Source organism: Argentina silus (genome assembly GCF_951799395.1).
Source record: "Argentina silus genome assembly, chromosome: 3".
NCBI classification, from domain to species: domain Eukaryota; kingdom Metazoa; phylum Chordata; class Actinopteri; order Argentiniformes; family Argentinidae; genus Argentina; species Argentina silus.
In genome coordinates, this window is record NC_139657.1 from 18,316,620 (window position 1) to 18,335,710 (window position 19,091).

General features: G+C 45.9%; 1 protein-coding gene across 4 annotated transcripts in view; it reads right to left on the reverse strand.

The window, feature by feature from the left end:
- The window catches only part of fgd4a (FYVE, RhoGEF and PH domain containing 4a), a 31,458-nt gene extending 13,045 nt beyond the window's left edge, over positions 1-18,413 (reverse strand). The window contains exons 1-4 of one of the 4 annotated variants that reach the window (XM_083665916.1): positions 17,986-18,413; positions 11,213-11,296; positions 1,571-1,708; positions 568-751 (exon numbers count right to left, since the gene is read on the reverse strand). In XM_083665916.1, the coding sequence (XP_083522042.1) occupies positions 568-662 (95 nt within the window). In that variant the 5' untranslated portion in view covers positions 663-751; positions 1,571-1,708; positions 11,213-11,296; positions 17,986-18,413. Of the gene's footprint in view, positions 1-567; positions 752-1,570; positions 1,709-7,258; positions 7,366-11,212; positions 11,297-14,224; positions 14,387-17,985 lie in introns of those variants that run through there. The other 3 variants (XM_083665915.1, XM_083665918.1, XM_083665917.1) reach the window with 3 other exon arrangements.
- Positions 18,414-19,091: the final 678 nt, after the last annotated feature.

A 19,091-nucleotide genomic window follows, 5' to 3' on the forward strand; every position in this document is an offset into this window, starting at 1 on the left:
TGGGCTTCATCTCACAGCAGTGAGCTCTCTCCCACAACTGAGCAGCGCACTGAACTTGTGCTGTGTGCAGATCTCCTTTCATCCCCAAAGCTTGGCTTGTGAAACACAAGCTAATCTCCACTGCTCTGTCTACAGCTTTCCCAAAATATCAATGAGCTAGCCGGGTTGGTGTGTGAGGACAATTAAAAGCAACTTCTGTTTTTTAGTTCATCCTATATTGTAGTAGAACATATTAAGAAAGACAAACTTTCCAGTTGGGCACGTTTTAGACGTCACTCATGACTCATGTTTGATTATCACACTCATTGCCACTATTACAAAAGGCAACTGACGCACATATCAAACAGTGCTCTCTCTTTCATACACTCTCGCTCACACACAAGACAGACGCACAAAGACAGATTTGAGTAAGCACAGTTTCTTAGATAAATTCTGACTTTTTCCTCACCAAATTGCCACAGATTATAATTTCTTAAACTAAGGACCACTTGTCACATCTGCAAGGAGCCCTTCAATCCATCCCCATGGATTCTGTGTTTGACATCTTTTCCCTGCACTGTGCTCTACCTGTTCTCCTCAAATCGGCTGATGAGGTCTAAGACTTTGGAGGGCTTGTCCCGGCTCCTCCCCGTCACTGCCCCTCCTCCTCGTCCCTCCTCCATCCTGACGCTGAGGGGTGCTCTCTGGGTGCGCCCCAGCGGGATGCCGGGCTCTGTCACCGGGCTCTGGAGGTGCGCTGGCTTTGGAGGCACTGGGGGGGGGGGGGGGTGGGAGAGGCCAAAGGTCAAATGTCAGGGCTAGAAACCATCAGGTCTCTATAGAAAGGGATGGGACAGATCAAAGGTCAAAGGTCAGCTTTAAGGGCTAGAGACCATCAGACCATGACCACTGTAGGAGCCTCATTGTAACTGCACTGACAGGAGCCAAACTCACCTCTCTGTCAGCCCTAATTGACTTAGGAAATATTTTGTTGTAGTGTACACATATGAACACAAGAGGGCAGGACAGGTTTCTTTGGGCAGAGTGTCTATGACCATGTGTATTATGCATGTTACTTGCTACAGTAAGGTGAAGGTCTACAGTATAACATTTACCATCCAGAATGCTTATGTGGACTCGCACATGTATACATGTATGAAGTGTACACTTATTTGGCATGTAGTCATGTACTATCAATGGATGGTCTATGGATTGATGTAGGGGGTTCAGGTCTCTCTGCTTGTCTCTGGAGAATGATTGACTGTGGTCAAATAAAAAAGGAATGTAACAGCCAAGCAGTCAAGGTTCCCTGTCCTGGGTCACATTCTGTTATATTACATAACCCTATCTCTTCTGTGTGTGGTTTACTCATACAGTACATGTTCTGAGTCACAGGTGAGATCAACACATGACTATCCTGTGTCATGCCAGATGAGCTAAGAAATATATGACTCAAATTAATCTCTTACGTAGGGAATAATATGAGTGTGTTTATGTGTGTGTGTGTGTGTGTGTGTGTGTGTGTGTCTGTCTGTCTGTGTGTGTATGTATGTGTGTATGTGTGTGTGTGGGTCTGAACTGTGCTCTGTACCTTGTGGTTTGGGCTGCAGTGGGGGCCTGCTGGCCGAGCCTCTTCCATTGACACCCCACCTGCTCTTCTCTCTGCTTCCACCCGCCCGAGTGACCCTCTCGCTGGGAGGGCCGCACTCACAGGGGCTGCTGCTCAGAGCTGGAACAAAGAGGGAAAAGGGGAACGGTGAGACTCTCAATATTTTAAAACACTTACTTGGTCACAGAGCAGAGTGAGAGCAGAGTGAGAGCAGCACTGTATATGCTGACATTTGTAATTAGTTTTGAAAGGGGATCTCCTTACTTTCATACTGTACTGTATGTCCTCCTTCTGTAATTTCACATCCTACTTCAATGACTCAAACACACACTGTTGCCTAAACCTCAGACCTTTACAGCGATTGTATCCTCCCACACAACACAATCCACTCTCTTACTACTCAACTGACCATTTGGCCTGTTCCTAATCGTCCTAAAAACCCATACAACACAAATAGCCTGAAGCTACACATTCAAGTCTCCATGTAGTTGATTATCCAGCTAATGATCCAGTTGATTACCAGCAGTACAGAGCCTATCCAACCAGCTGGTGACAGATGGCCCAGCTTCAGTCCGCAGTGTTTAACAGTCACAGACAGACAGTCACAGACAGACAGGGCTTATATAGAGGACTGTTTACACTTTTAGCACGTTTACCCCTCCACTCTGGGCTATTGGCCTTCGACACACATGCATAGCCATGCCTACTAAGGTAAAACCACCCTACATGGATGGTATTGTGATGTCACCAGGGCCACGCAGGTGGTACCATTACATCACACAAAGACATTTGTTCTTTTTCCGTCTCCACTTCAAGCAGTCATGTCAATAACCATGTCAATCATATGAATGAAGTAAATCAAAGTCAATGTTCACTAGGTATGATTTAGGCCGACCAATGTCTGTTGAGCTGACATATAGTACACTCTGCCACAATACAGTTAAATATACAACAATCAGATGTGTCCATTGTCTATCGTCTCAGTCCACGAATATAAGTCCTTGAAAGCCTTTTTTCGTATCACTTTCATCAAGCCTGTAGAGAAGATGGGATGGTGATGATGAGTTCACTGAGAGAACATTAGCGTGACCTTCAATTCATAATACTTTCACTCATCATACAGTACATCGTAGGATCTAAGCTGTATGGATGTAAGCAACATATGCAATACTGTACACAAACTCTAAGACAACTCTAAGAGGACTCTGAACAGTTAGATAGCTAAGAACAGCCCAGATAAAAGACAGTACATATAGAACCATACACAGAAAAAGAGCCCAGACCCGCTTACTGCATCTATTTATTATGGGTTGCGTTTATCATACCATAATCTTAAAACAGCAAGGGAAGAGTACCACAAAACCATGTCCACCAGCTATTTATACAGATCTGGTTCAACTAGAGGCAGCTTTTACAAGAAATGGACGTGACTGACTAAAAGAGTCCCACGATCTGTTGGAGGGCGACTCTCTAAAAACATCGCCCAAGACTCTGACTAGATCATTTTAGGGTTAACCTCAGGAACTCTTAATTCCATGCTTCCCTTCCTCTACAGCCACATTAAGAACACGCTGAAGGACCACATTGGAACATGTTTCACTTCATATTATATATGTTTGACAAAAAAAAGTCCCCACCCACAAATCAACTTCCCATGCAGAGCATATTCTTATAGATTGTAGAGAACATACTTCTTATAGATTGTAGAGAACATACTTCTTATAGATTACAGAGAACATACTTCTTATAGATTACAGAGAACATACTGCTTATAGGGTGCAGAGAGTCAGTCAAAGCCTTTCCACTAACTCTTATGGAGTTGTTAAGAACAATGTCAAACACCAGCCATTCTGCTGTAAATCACCTCTATGTTTTCAACCAGATGTATGCAGGCCCTTCCTAGAACAGAGCAAGCAGTATGTGCTGTAAACATGAGTGGAGTACGTTAGTCCTCTGGCCTTAGTGTCTCTAATCATCCCTCCCTCTGTCATCTCTGGGCCACTTGAAGTAGCCTGCCCGACAGATGACAGGTCTAGGAGGAGATGACCATATACCACCCAATCCTGATGATGACGAGGATGAAAAACCATCTGACTGTATCAGTGATAAGGTGCAACTTTCTATCTCCTTTCCCTGGGGCCAGTCAGTGTGGCTGGCTGGCTGGGTCAGCTGCACCTCATTAGTGTGTGCGTGCGTGCGTGCGCACACACACACACACACACACACACACACACACACACACACACACACACACACACACACACACACACACACACACACACACACAAACTCACACACGCACGCCTCCTCTCATTAAACCGGCCTGCCAAAGACCCCCATGCAAATTAGCAGCCAGCGCCCTGCTAAACCCAAAGCATGTGGGCATTAAGTTGTTAAGTGACACAAAGAGACCCATTCTGGGCTATTTCAGAGACACATTTGGACTCTTTCATTCTTCCCCCCTCTGGGCAATACTGAGGAGAAAGGGGGGGGTGTCGTTGTCAAAAGGTGAAAGATGTTGCTGTCGCTGCAGTAAACATGGAGGGCTTTCTGAACGACAGCCTTGTGGGGGGTGGTGGTTGTTTTTTGGCCCATTCACACAGACCCAGGTTTGAGCACGCTCTGTCCGACCAGGGAAAATACACACATAGCGGCCACAACATGACCACACAAACAAAGGATTTGCAACTCCCATACCGTACTATGACAACAGTCAGCTCTCTTTCTTTTTGGTGATATTAGTAAAAAACAACATGTTAGCTTATGATAAATAGACACATGCACAATGCATGTTTGCCTTCTTGTTGGTTCGGAATGTTTGACATGAGGAAACCCTGAGGAAAATACTGTGGTGAAGCAGTAAGGAGTGGTAAATGAAACAGTAAGTAAATGGAGTACTCTGAAGCAGGCTGTGAGAGCTGAGGTGAACAGAGTCCATCTGAGGCTTTCTCCTTGATTTATACTGTTGGAGACTTGCTACCATGGCAACTGGACCTTTACCTTCCAACAGACGAAAATACATTTTACTATTGAGTCAGTAGACACTGACAGGGAGGAATTCAGCCTGTAGGCATTCGCTTGGTTCAAAATAAGTTGACGTCTACCTTCAGTAAGTCTGCAAAAAAATGGTGAAAAAATGAATTTCCTCAGATGGCCAATAGCTCAAATCAATCATTATGATTGACAGAATGCAAATGATCAAAATTACCTGGTGACAGTTTATTATTGCGTCCATGTACCAAAACCATAGAACATTACATTTCGAGAATATGACTGATATTCTCCCAGCATGGGCCAACTGCACTCTGTCACTCAGAGTGGAGCTCCATCCCTGCCATTTCATGAGAACTGAAATTAGACCAAATATAGCCCTCTCAATCTTTCATGAAGTCCAGAGGGGAGAGGACTGGAGAGGAATATCCGCTTAGGAAAAAAGAGATAATTCAGGAATTTACCTCAGGTCAAGCCCTCTGTGTTAGCACCCTCAGTCTGATCATGGTACTACTAAAAATATCTATCCAGCATTTAGATGGACCCCTCCCTGTCCTCGCCCCCACTGCCACACAGACACACAAAGAATGCATGTTTACCACAAGGCCCAGGGGGCAGGCTACAGGAATGTATCAATCTAACATAACCACTCTCGCTCTCTAATCAGACAGAGAAGAGAAGGCAAACATACTCTTTACCCTAGAGAGAGGGGGAAAGAGAGAGAAAGAGAGAGAGAGAGAGAGAGAGAGAGAGAGAGAGAGAGAGAGAAGAGTGGAATAGAGAGGGGGAAAATAACAGGAGAGAGCGCAAACAGTGAACCAGTAACTACTGACTGTGCCTTCTCAAATATCAGCTTGCAGAGCTGTATCTAATTTGTGGTATAACCTTATCTACTAACTCTATTACCAGTCTATTACCGTACAATTGACAATATATATATTAATGTACAAAAACAACATTTTAAGTGAGAAGTTAAGGTTTGTCACTAATACGATTTTCCAGCACACAGCTTTGATACCCGCTATAGTGCTGTATGTTGGTCTGCTGAACTACAAAAAACATGTGCTCATCACTGGGCAGGTTGCTTAGCATTCAAAGCTTCTCTCACTGGCAACTGTGATGTTTGTTGCTGTAATCTTGCTGCAGCTTAGAACGTTCACGTTCGTTAGCATTCATCAAAACAGTTAGCACTTTGATCTTCACCAAACATTGTCTATGGGCACTTGAATGCAATATTTTATACATGTAATACAAACTATATTACCTATGAACTTAACTTGGCCGGGATGCACTGCTCTGAGACATTACCTGATGGGGCCTTTAAGCTGCATCTTAATTGATTGTATAGACATTTCTGTAGGTCTGACTAAGAAAACATCTTAATTTGAATGCTCATTTTTTAAGGTATTTGGTAAACGAAAATGAAAACTAATTGTTTCAATATTCAGGGGATGTGTAGACATTGGCATGGTGAGCAGACATGGGAAATGGCAAAAAATCGAGAGTCAAGCGGCTGAGAAATTTGGCAGTTTCAAGGGTATCTCGGTTCAGGCCATAACTGTCGCCCAATAAATCAAATTGCTTTGTAATTTCCCTCAGTGCTTGTGAAATGCATGCACATATCTAATTGCTCATATCTCATACAGTACCTGTGCAGGTAGACAAGGGTTATTATGTGGGACAGGTATTGAGTTTCACCTGAAAAATACTATGACATCACTTCGCTGGGGCGTCATGGGACAGCCCTGACATGCCTTTGCAACTGACACCCCTTGACACCTCCCTCCTTCTCTCTCTCTCTCTCTCTCTCTCTCTCTCTCTGTCTCTCTCTCTCTCTAATCCTGAGGCAACATGTGTATCGACACTCATATAGGATGAAAACAATGACACACCTGTCTGTCCCCACCCAGCCCAGCCCAGCCCAACTTAAAATAGAACTCAACCCACACACACACATTCTTAATAGATTCTGTATGGGATTCAAAATGGGTTATAGAGCGATCTGTCAGGGTAATTTCCAAATGAGGAGTGTGGATAGGTGAGGGCAAAGGAGAAAATGGGAATGGAATGAGACTGAAAGTGAATATAAACCACAATATGTACAATCAAAATTCGATCTTTGGACTTCTGTTTTGCAATAACAAAATAACTGTGGTCATAAAGTAACTCAATATAATTATCTAATACTTCAAGTGCAAAAGGGCAACAGCTATGGAAATAGTCAAACATGGAACAAAAAAACCTCAAAACAACATGACCAAGTGCATTTTCTCACTATGCAACAGAATCAACAAAACCGTCCCCCTGCAAGTATCTGAGTGTTTATCTCTCTGTGTGTAGAATGCTACGTTTGAGGGCAAAACATTTGAGAGTACACCCAGTGCAGTAGACTTTAGAGTAGAGAATATAAGCGGTTTACTACAGCTTTCACTATGTGGTATGAGTGGTTTAGTCTCTACAATGTGCGTCATGTTAAAAACAGCCACAATGGAACTGGATATCAACCACATTCATTTGCTAGGGAAACCATGAGAAAACAAGAGAGGGAGAGAGAGAGAGAGAGAGAGAGAGAGAGAGAGAGAGAGAGAGAAAGAGATAAACAGAGAGAGAGAGAAAGAGAGAGAATAGGAGGAGAAGAGTAGGAGCTAGAGTACTGACCAAACCAGTCAATAAACTCACCTCAAGTGAAGCCTGTGCTATAGAGTAGAGTGTAGTAGGATTTCCTAACAGGACGGATGGGTAGCACTAGTCTCCCAGAGGAGCAGTAGGGAGAGTTTGGCAGTCACACACACACACAATCTTCCCAGGCACTGCAGCACATCCAAGTGACTCAGCTCAGTGGAGACTCTCCAACGACCAGAAGACTCCTCCTTCCCTCACTCACTCACCGCCCTCTAACAGTACAACCAGAGACAGCTCCAACAGAGTACACAGCACACACACACATGCATGTGCACACGCAGACGTGCATGTGCACACGCAGACGTGCATGCGCACACACGCGCGCGCAAACACATGCGTGCGCACACACAAACGCGCGTGCACACACACACACACACACACTTCACTCTAGCACTTTCCCAGCTGTGATAATTGTCAGAGTGACCTGAGGGTCTTGGTCACTGAAATGTAATAGAATGTTCTGATTTAGAAAGGAATGGGAGAGTAAATAAACTCATTTACAGCTTTTAAAACATACAGCAGCACAAAGCCTCGTACAGTGTAGCAGCATCAGCTAATTCACTTCAGTAGCACCTTTACTGGCATACCTCTCCGGGCTCCAACAACTAGTCTAAATGTAAAACATGTTTTAGAAACAGAAATAAATCAAAGTCGGATCCAATTTGGTCAAGAACAGTCGGATGTTGATTTCAACTAAAAATAGCCAGGATTACAGCAGTGTGCTAAGAATAAAAACAAAGCCTATCTGAGGTTCTATACTCAAACAAACTCACGTAGAAATATGCACACACACCTTCCGAATCAGCTTCATTAAAGTGTTTACCAGATTCCTCACGCTCTTTTTGCTGATCTGATTTGTTTTAATCTCATTAAGAAAGAAGAAGCGGACAGACGGACGGACGGAGCATGTAGAAGTCCCCTGTTCAGAGAGAGAGAGAGAGAGAGAGAGAGAGAGAGAGAGAGAGAGAGAGGGAGATAGAGAGGAGAGAGGAGAGAGAGAGAGAGATAGAGGGAGATAGAGAGGAGAGAGGAGAGAGAGAGAGATAGAGAGAGAGAGAGACAGAGAGAGAGAGAGAGAGACAGAGAGAGAGAGAGAGAGAGAGAGAGAGAGAGGGAGAGAGAGAGAGACGGACAGACGGACAGACGGACAGACGGACAGACTGTACTTACAGACGGACTGTGCTCACTCTCCATCCAACATTTGGGTGCCACTGTCATATACAGTCTGCACAGGAGGTTTCAGTCCACCTGATCTCTCAATGAGCATAAACACACACAGCCTGCAGCACGGTGCCATTCCTCTGACATAAACCAATAAGAATTAAAGCCAATCCACACGGATACTCACAGACATCAATAGAATTCAAGAGACCGTGGTCTTAAAAAGCCTAGGCAAATTGTACAGTAAGCTTAGTTAAAGCATTCACTATAGAGGCTGTGAGACTTACAAGTGAGACTAGAAAAGTCTCAACTATAATCGTTACCATTTCTCTTTTCTGGGAACTGTGAGTGGAGCTTCTGCATGGTCTGCTCTCCTGTTTCTGTCTGAGTAAGGTTGTTTCTCACAGCACTGAACACACTCTGGTCCTTCACAGCATCTCTGGTTCTAACTGTCACTGTCAATGGAACCCAGCAGCACAGGAAACCAGCATTCTATTTTAACAAAGTGAGACATATAAATAGGTCATTGATCTCATCTAATACTGTGTGCATGCTATGGAACAATGGGCGGTATGGCAGGTATGGCATTTTCCTCCAAAAAACCAGTCTGACCTGTAGGGATTCCTGTGAAGAAGTTCCTTATTGCATGTTTTATCATTTAATGGTGTTGAATGACGTGGTTTCTACTGTAAGACTGTGTGATGTGTGGTTGCTTAATATACTAGTATAGTATTTACAGTACTATAGGCCTACTGGAGCATTACAAGGGGCCCACTTCTGGTAGGCAAGCCTTGTTTTGAACTGAGTTTATCCAACCAAAAACAACACTTCATAAAAAATCATGCAACATTGTGTAAGGTTGATTCAATAAGCCTCAGCCTTGTGGTGTAGTGGAGTCAATGCCAGTAAGTCCTTGTCAGTTGGCAGGGCTACAGTAGCCTGACTGGCAGAATCTGAACCGTTTTGAGGTGACACATAAAACACAGTGTTTGAATGAGTCAACAGAGTAGCGATCGGGGAGATGACCTCTGAGCTCAACTCACTGAGGGGCCAGGTCATCTCTCTTCCCCTTACCTATAGAATATGCATGACTGTTGATGACACAGAGACAGACACACAGACCGATGGGCAGACACACACACACACACACACACACACACACACACACACACACACACACACACACACACACACACACACACACACACACACACACACTGCTTACAGATGGTATAGCTGGTACATGGAAAGTAGTCTGATTTGTTGTCTCCCTCTGGCTCTAAGATTACAGTGTGTGTATGTTGGACAACATGGATTTGGTTTTGCTGGCGGAAAGGAGACTTGAACATGGTGTTAACCCTGCCTGAACTCACTGCCAGACTACAACAGAAAGGGAGACTTACTGTAAGGCCTGGGATTACTGTTTAACCTCCCAGACTTTCTTCAGATTAACCCTGTCTCATCCCCTAATCCACAACACAATTTCAGATTATACCCCCTCTCAGGCTGGGACGGAAGAGAGGCAGAGGGAGAGAGGAGGCGAGGGAGAGGGGGAGAGGGAGATGGAGAGGGCGCTGCACGGGGGATGACAGATGAAGACAGAAAGGGAAAGAAGAGAAACAACTGAAAGGACAGATGCACTCAGAGAGGGGAGGATAGACAAAAAAGTGGAAAGGAACAAAAATACAGTAGAGCGGGAAGGGACAGATGATTGGAGGAGGGCAGATGGACGAAGAGAGGGAGAGTAGCTGTGACACAGAAGGGTGAGACTCATTTATCACACGCACACACACACACACACACACACACACACACACACACACACACACACACACACACACACACACCGAGTGTGATATGAAAGTAGCACAGCGTAGAGACCCACAGCTTCCTTCACACCCATGTGGAGCTGTGAGCTGTTGAGTAGAGCGTTCCTGTCCTCCTGCCCTTGCCCCTGCCTGCACTGTCCTCTGCACAGCACATCTGGCTGGGACAGGACCACATTCGCTCTTTCATGCTATTCATGCTATTCAATCTTCTAATCTGTCCCAATTTTTTATCAACTGAAAGCTTAAAACACACCAATTTCAATGAACATGCTTGATATCCTTGATAATCACATAAGGTCAAAAATGACTGTCAGGGTCACAGCTCCCACGCAACATACAGTGCAGACAGAGAGGTGTGGAGGCAAAAATAGCTCAGTCTGAAACTCCTTTGGAAGATGGGTTATGACACGTCTTACACAACACACATAATACGCGTACACACGCGCACACACACACACACACACACACACACACACACACACACACACACACACACAGACACACACACACACACACACACACACACACACACAGACACAGACACACACACACACACACACACACACACACACACACACCACAGCGCAGGCTTAACACCACAGCGGGTCAAAGTAAGATGTACTGACAGTGTTAGCACCTCAACGGTTGGAGGAAGTTTCAGCTTACCACAGTACAGTACTAAACCATTCTCTTATCTACACATTACTGGGACACTATTTCAAACTCCTCTCTTTTATAATGTCAGAGACTACTATACATTGGATCGTTGACATCATGACATACCGTAGCAGGAGAGATAAAAGAGTAAAAGAAGAGCTAGATTGAAGGAGGAGATAGTGAGAGAAATAGTGAGAGAGAGGTGGAGAAAGAGAAAAAGCTAAACGAGATGGAGGAAGTAGAATAGGAGGGGAGAGTGGGGTGGGGGGGGGATTGAGTATAATAAGTATCAGGTCATGCCTACCTTGAGCGTGTTCGATCTTCACCCCCACACACGCCTCCTCATCCGCGTTCTTGGACTGGAAACAGCTGGGCTTGCCCTTCTTCTCTGTAACAAGAGAACCGGGACACACAGACATCTACTGTAAATATTCACCATGCCGCTGAGGAAAGAGGGCCACAAGGAACAAGGCTGGAGCAGTTTGATAGAACTCCATGATTTATTCAACAGGGACGCCAACTCAGTGGGTGAGAGAGAGGGGGGGTGAAGATGGATGGAAAGAGAGAGAGAGGGAGAGATAGATAGATAGAGAGAGAGAGAGAAAGAGAGAGAGAGAGAGAGAAAGAGAGAGAGAGAGAGAGAGAGAGAGAGAGAGAGACAGAGAGCAATGCAGTCTGGAATCTTAAGAGTAACATTGTGGGACATTGGATCCTGGACAGCAGTTACAACAGCAGTACTCTCAACCAACATGAGGCCGGAGATATTCATATTTGGGGCAATTTCCTCAATTTAAGGGTGCATATGAGGGGAGTTCATCTTCTATTTGTTTGAAAATAAAAGAGTGTTCCAACCCTTAGAGATTTAATTCTAATTAGCTAGACTGTGATATCTAGGGCATCCTCACCAGGGAGATCTAATACACTCTCACCAGAGCCATTTCATATGCACATAAAAGATTAAAGAGAAAATAGCGACGCTATTAAAAACAATGATGAGGCCCACACACACACACACACACACACACACACACACACACACACACACACACACACACACACACACACACTCACACACACAAACAGCTCTGTTCTTCATTTTCATCACATGCAAACCCACTACTTACAGCAGCCTGTTTCAACATTAACAGTTAGGACTTGTTGCCTAACACTAACTTCACACTCACTGGTAATAGCACAGTTGATGCTGCCATAGAACGTGGATAATGGGAGTTTAGGGAGAAATGGGCATGCTCAGTGTGGGGCCATGGAGGGTGTGTGTGTGTGGGGGGGGGGGGGGGGGGGGGGGGGAGGGTACGCCATCCTGGCGCAGGGATTAAAGCAGGGCTTTCTCCACCCACCATCTGGACTCCTCATGACATGCCTGCCTGCTGTTCTCTCACTCACACACACACATACAGTCCAGTTGCTCAAAGAGGCAAGCATTGAGTTTGGAGGGCACAGCCTTCCGTGAGCCATGTTTTCTATGCAGGACAGTGAGCAGCACATACAAGGAGTGTATCCAAAGCATTAGATACATATCAGACATTCAATCCAACATACAATACCTCAACTATGACCCTTCTCTCCCACATTCGCCCAAATGACCTACAGTGTCACACAGCTATTGTTTCCCCCTCAATTGGGGGATGTGTTGCCATAGCAGCCGTTAAAACACGCCTTCCACTGCGGTGAGTAAAGAGAGACAGGCCAACATGTCCCATGATGCTTCACTGTCGACAGAGTCCCAGCAACTATTCTGACCCCAAACTTCCTCTTCCTGTACCGAAAAAAAAAAAGCAGTTCCTGTTTTTCGGTTCCCGATTGGCCACTAAACGTCAGGCCCAAACACAGGACAATACAGCTGTGACCGGGACATGCAGTCCACTCCTGCCCTGTGATTGGTTAGACCTGAGGGTGCCATAGGTCAATGAGAGACCTAACCAGCGAATCAGGAGAACAGTTTGTTGTTGTGGGGAATTTGGAAGAATAACCAAATCAATGGCAGCCATTCAGGAAATCAAATGTCACTCAGCAGGATGACAGTGGATTTGATTGTAGATAGACAAGAGTGACATGCCTGCTGCCTAAGTATGAATGTATGAATCAGAGATGAGTCAGTGGTGTGTTTGTTTGGGTTATACAGAAGCATGTCCTTCTGGGCAGATGGCCAGTTATCACCAGAGAGTAAATGGGCTGTGCCGTTTATCAGATTTATTGCAAACTGTGTGTGTGTGTGCGTTCAAAACAGCTTAGTTATAGTTAACTACAGAAAATAGCTGGGCAGAGCTGCATCAAACAAGATATGAGTACTGTTTGAACTACAGTGTGAAAATCTGCTCTGCCCTCCTACCATCTATTCTCCTCTCATCCCCTCTCCTCTCCTCTCCCCTCCTCATTCCTCTCTGCTCTCCTCTCCTGCCCTCTAGTCCTCTTCTCTGCCCTCCCCTCCCCTCCTGGTCTGACCTTTATTCACCATGTTACTCGCCATTACTGTGACACAAACATCAAACCTGACGATACATACTTCAGAAAAAGAGAAGTGATACAGTATATAAAGACCTGATACACATAAATAAACATCACTGTAGTGAGAGGCACTGCTGATTGTACACATGATAAATAGAACATCGGGTCTCAGCTTTATCATAGAACTGGATGCTACTGCACTATAGATCTCCACAGCAGTGTTCTCACTTCCACATACATCAAAATAGTTTAGCACACATTATGATATGTACTGTATGTGTTAACATTGTCATTTAACACTCTTTCACACAGGTCTGTATGTTGTAACGTTTACCATTGGCCAACTCATCTACAGGAAACTACTGCTCCTTAAAATATGTACATTGTTGTGGTTGTATTTGTGAGGCATGACCTGATACTTATTATACTCAATCCCCCCCCCACCCCACTCTCCCCTCCTATTCTACTTCCTCCATCTCGTTTAGCTTTTTCTCTTTCTCCACCTCTCTCTCACTATTTCTCTCACTATCTCCTCCTTCAATCTAGCTCTTCTTTTACTCTTTTATCTCTCCTGCTACGGTATGTCATGATGTCAACGATCCAATGTATAGTAGTCTCTGACATTATAAAAGAGAGGAGTTTGAAATAGTGTCCCAGTAATATGTAGATAAGAGAATGGTTTAGTACTGTACTGTGGTAAGCTGAAACTTCCTCCAACCGTTGAGGTGCTAACACTGTCAGTACATCTTACTTTGACCCGCTGTGGTGTGTGTGTGTGTGTGTGTGTGTGTGTGTGTGTGTGTGTTTTGTGGTCACACAAGAAAGGAAAATGATAAGATGGCCACAGTACCTGAATAAGTTCCTCTCCAGTGCTGTTGGGGTTTTCCCAGCCTGTGTTTGTTATACTCCATCTCAGCCAGTTTAGTTAACCAGTAAAACAGCTAAAAGGAAGTTGTCCTCCTCTAACCAGCGCCGCAGGTTTCCTCATCGAGTGATTACTGCATTTTTCTGTTTGTATTGTTATGTTTACCCATCAACCCGTGGGCTGCCGTTGTTCAAACCGGTTTCCAGGACGCCTGTGTGACCAGGTATGGGGAAGGGCTGGGAGTGGGGACAGAGCTAATGTTTAACTCTCTTGTTCTCTTGCTTACTTTCTTTCTCTCCCTCTCTCTCTCTCCCCCCCTCCTCCTCTCAGGCCAGGTGAAATGAGGCCGTCTTCTTTAATATGAAATCAGATACAAATCAAACTGCAGAACTGTCCCTACTCTTATTAACTCAACTACCTCAGTTACATAACGGGGAACCTGCAGTCATAACTCCATTAAAATGAAACACGAATGCTATTAAAAATCCGCTCTATCCTCCTCCCACAGTAAGTACATTAGCATACGCAGCAACTGATTTATTGGCATCCATTCTCTGCATAAATACAGTAATAACCATGGAGATTTGCACATGCACAGTAAAGATAGCTTTAATATGCCCAGTCACATGCCTCCAATCAGAGGCTGTGTATGCCGGTCAGGGGAGGGGGGGCTGGGATGGGTGGGGGGGGGGGGGGGGTTCAATCAGTAAATCATTGACCAGATGAGCCCCTGTTGTCTCTCCTGTATCACCCACAGAGCAGAACAAACAGGGTGTCTAGCCACGTTATATGTTCAGTGTTCCATGTTCCACGTTCTCTAATGAGGGTTACAATGATCTGGTGAGGTGACCCTGAACGCCCCCCTGCCTAAACGATTCCTGTCTGATCATTATAGAGGCAGATATGTGTGTCTGGTTTAACATTACAGCAATTAACATCACACACAGAGAGGCAGAGGAACACAGCAACCAGGAGAGAGAGAGAGAGAGAGAGAGAGAGAGAGAGAGAGAGAGAGAGGGCTCTGGACAGGACTTCATATCAGCAACATAGCCAGGCGATTATCTATGCAGGTGTGAAATTGACTGTGTGTGTGTGTGAGAGACAATGATTCAGATTAAGACAGGAGGAGGGTAGGCGCTCGGAAAACAGAGGGAAGTGATCAATATGGAGAGTGTGTGATAACATCGACAGGCAGGTGTTTCTTTCTTTCTCTCTTCCTCACATTCTCTATCCTCTCTCTCTCTCTCTCTCTCTCTCTCTCTCTCTCTCTCGTTTCCCACTCTACACTACCTCTCCAGTCCCTAGCCAGTCCTTCTGAGCTCCATCACCGTGACGACAGGATGCATGATGCAGGCCACAGCTGTGGAATGGAGGCTCCAAAATGTGTCAATCAATATCACCATTCACCCAATCTTCACGTATCATTGGTACCCATCCCCAGTACACCAGTCTGGCACCCTCTCCATAAATAGCCCAGACAATGAGTGGGGACTGGGTTCATTCAGAGAAAGTTGTTGTTGTTGTTGTTGTTGATGATGATTAATACTGTCCTGTTTGGCCAGGTTAAAACAACTACAGCTGCACTCTCACATTTTGTTCGGTTTAGTGAGACTGTCCTCTGTCTGATCACAATGCCGGGTCTCTCTCTCTCTCTCTCTCTCTCTCTCTCTCATATTGCATGAGTAGACACAAACAGGCTGAGAGTGACAGACAGATCTCAGTGAATACGGGTGTGTGAATAGTCTAAATTGATGTTAAATAGCATAGCAATATAACAGCATGTGTGGGAGCTTGTGGCACAAATGGAAGTCAGACATGAATGAGCTCTTCTGACCGGAGGCATTGAACCCCATACCAAGCCTCACAGTGGTGGAGGAATGCAAGCACAGAAAGTTCCAGAAAACTGGTGGCAGCCTGGAAGCAAGCCTGGAGGTGGAGGCTAGGCTGGGATGTTAATGAGAGAGAGAGAGCGAGAGGGAGAGAGAGAGAGAGAGAAACGCATGCACGCACGCACGCACGCACGCACGCACGCACGCACGCACGCACGCACGCATGTCCCACCACAACTGAAGTTCCCCTTTGTCGCTGGATATTTTTTTAGTATCACTCACGTTCGTTTTCTCTCCTACAGTATCCAGTAGAGCAGACACTTCAAATAGTATTTAAAAACAAATACTACGAAGCGGTGCTTGATTGAGTGGGCCTGGCGCAATGGAACCAATGGAAGAGTCCCAAAAGTGCAAACTCCGCCCATCTGGCACTCCAGGCAGACTCAAGCAGTAGATTGTGTGTCATCATCATTCCCTGCCATGGTGAGTGAGTCAGGTGAAAGACAACGCCACACTGAGGTCAAGGTCAACAACCTCCTCCTAAAAAAATGATGAGTCTGGTCTGACTGTTTATGGAGGTTTGTTTAATGCTGTTTATGCAGTTTGGCCTTGGATTGAAAAAGAGGAAGAAGGAGCGAAAACATGCGATCATGAGAAAGAGAGGAGATGCGGGGGTGAGACCAACAGAGCTGAAGTTGCCCTGGGTGACCAGCACTGCTGCTGACGCAGCATGCTGATGCTGTGAACACAACGTACGGTGTGTGTGTGTGTGTGTGTGTGTGTGTGTGTGAGTGTGTGTGTTAAGAGCTCATTGTGTTGTCTGATGAGGGTCTTAACACCCCTATCCTCTCCTCTTTAGATGTGCTCTCTCCATTTAATCTAATTTCTGGTCACAGTGGGCCTCCTGCTCCAACAGCCTTTGTGACAGCCTCCCTGCCCCCACCCAGCCCCCAGCCCTGTGTCCCAAACCCCCTGCCCTGAGCCCCAAACCCCAAGCCCTGAGCCCCCAAGCCCCGGGGATGGGCCAGAAAGAAGCCCCATTGATCCCTGAGTTGCCCCCAAGACGTCCTGCATGTCTGCTTCAGATACACACATTGAAGAGAACACAGCTGCAGCTAACATATTGAAGCTGGTAAATCTATTGATTTTAGCTGCAGGGATAGCTATCACTAACACATTGAGCTGCATTGCACACCACAGGAAGATAATGGTAACTTACAGTTTAAGCTAAACCCAGAGGGGTGTGCTGGCAGTCTATGATACAGCTAAAACAGCAGGGAGAGCTAACAGCTTTACCTACAGCAGGCTAAACACAACCGGCGAGGCTAACACTTCCTCCTACAGCACACCAGGCACAGCTTCAGCCAACCATTGCAAAGACAGCTACCTGCAATCATAGCTGGAGACTGGAGAAGATCCTCTACATGTGTGAGTGTGTGTTTGCATGTGTACTGCATATGCTGAGAAATGCTGCAGCTGTGGGGCTCACCCAACAAACAAAGCCTGAGAGCAAATTAATACCCCTCCTACCCCCGGCACAGCCACAACACACACACACACACACACACACACACACACACACACACACACACACACACACACACACACACACACACACACACACACACACAGACACACACACACACACACACACACACACACACACACACACACACACACACACACACACACACACACACACACACGCACACACAATCACGCAGTGTGTCTCTACAGTAATACATCCAACATTCTAACTGTGTATCGGTGTAGAACTCCACTGCTGTGGGACTGCTGATAAACGCCCCTGATCTGCAGCTGCATGTGAATGCATTGTGCCTCTCGATGGGCTACTGTAACAGTCTACTAGAGAGCTAACAGTCCAGTCTACAGTGTACAGACAGAACCCTTACTGACCTGAAACAAGGCTTCCTTTAGTCCAGTCTGAAGCTGAGTGTCAAAGTCCCACTGCTACTGTCCACAGGAGTAGGATCCTTGTCTTTTACAGCAGAAACAAAATGAAAAAAAAGACCTCTCCCTCTTCTCTTCACTCTCTCTCTCTCTCTCTCTCTCTCACTCTCTCTCTCACAGACACACAGGCAGGTTCAGACTTGCGCTAAACCGCTGCCTCGCTGCTTTCGTCGCATCCTCCCCTCTCTCTCTCTCTCTCTCTCTCTCTCTCTCACTCGCCCTTTGACTCTCTGTCTCTCACGCTGGTACTTCTTCTACCTCTTCCTCTTTCTGTTTCTGTCTCTGTCTGCGTTTCCAGTCCGTAGCGTAGTGAAGATAATCACATTCCAGCGGAGAAGGGGCATATGGCGGGGGAGCGTCACTCAGCCTGCTTGCAGCCCCAGAGTAAAGCCCCCTCTGTGTGTGTGTGTCTGTGTGTGTGTGTGTGTGTGTGTGTGTGTGTGTCGCATGGACAATCAGCCCTATTGTGTTGGAGGAGGGGAGGGCTGGTGACGGGGAGGAAGCCAATCGCTCTCATCTGCCGTCCCTGCTGCTGCTACTGCTGCTACTGCTGCTACTGGCCACTGGCCGATAGGTCCTGACCGTCACACTCCAGGGACAGAGAGATAGAGAGAGAAGGAGGGGGGATGGATCCAGAAGGAGTGACAGAGTGACAGACAGAGAGAGGGTAGAGTGGGGTGGGGTGGGAGATGGTTGAAAAATGGAGCTGTGAGTTTTCATTTGGTCATTTTCAATGTTTCAGTGCTTTGGTTAGTGTGTGTATGATTCACTCCCACTCTGTGATGCCTCACACTCTCATATGTGGATCATGTGACTGTTTGGGGGGGTGGGCAGCATAGTGGACAGATGGGTGGGTGGGTGGGGGTTCACCCGAACCTAGTGCCCCCACCCAACCCGCCCTATTATACGTCAATGCAGATGAGTCAGAGTTCTATGTGTAGTGGACGACATCATCACCACCACCACCTACTCCATTCCCATGCTATAACAGATAAATGCTATACAGTCACTAACCCAGGTCACCCTTCCAGATAGAGGTCTGCATGTGGTTG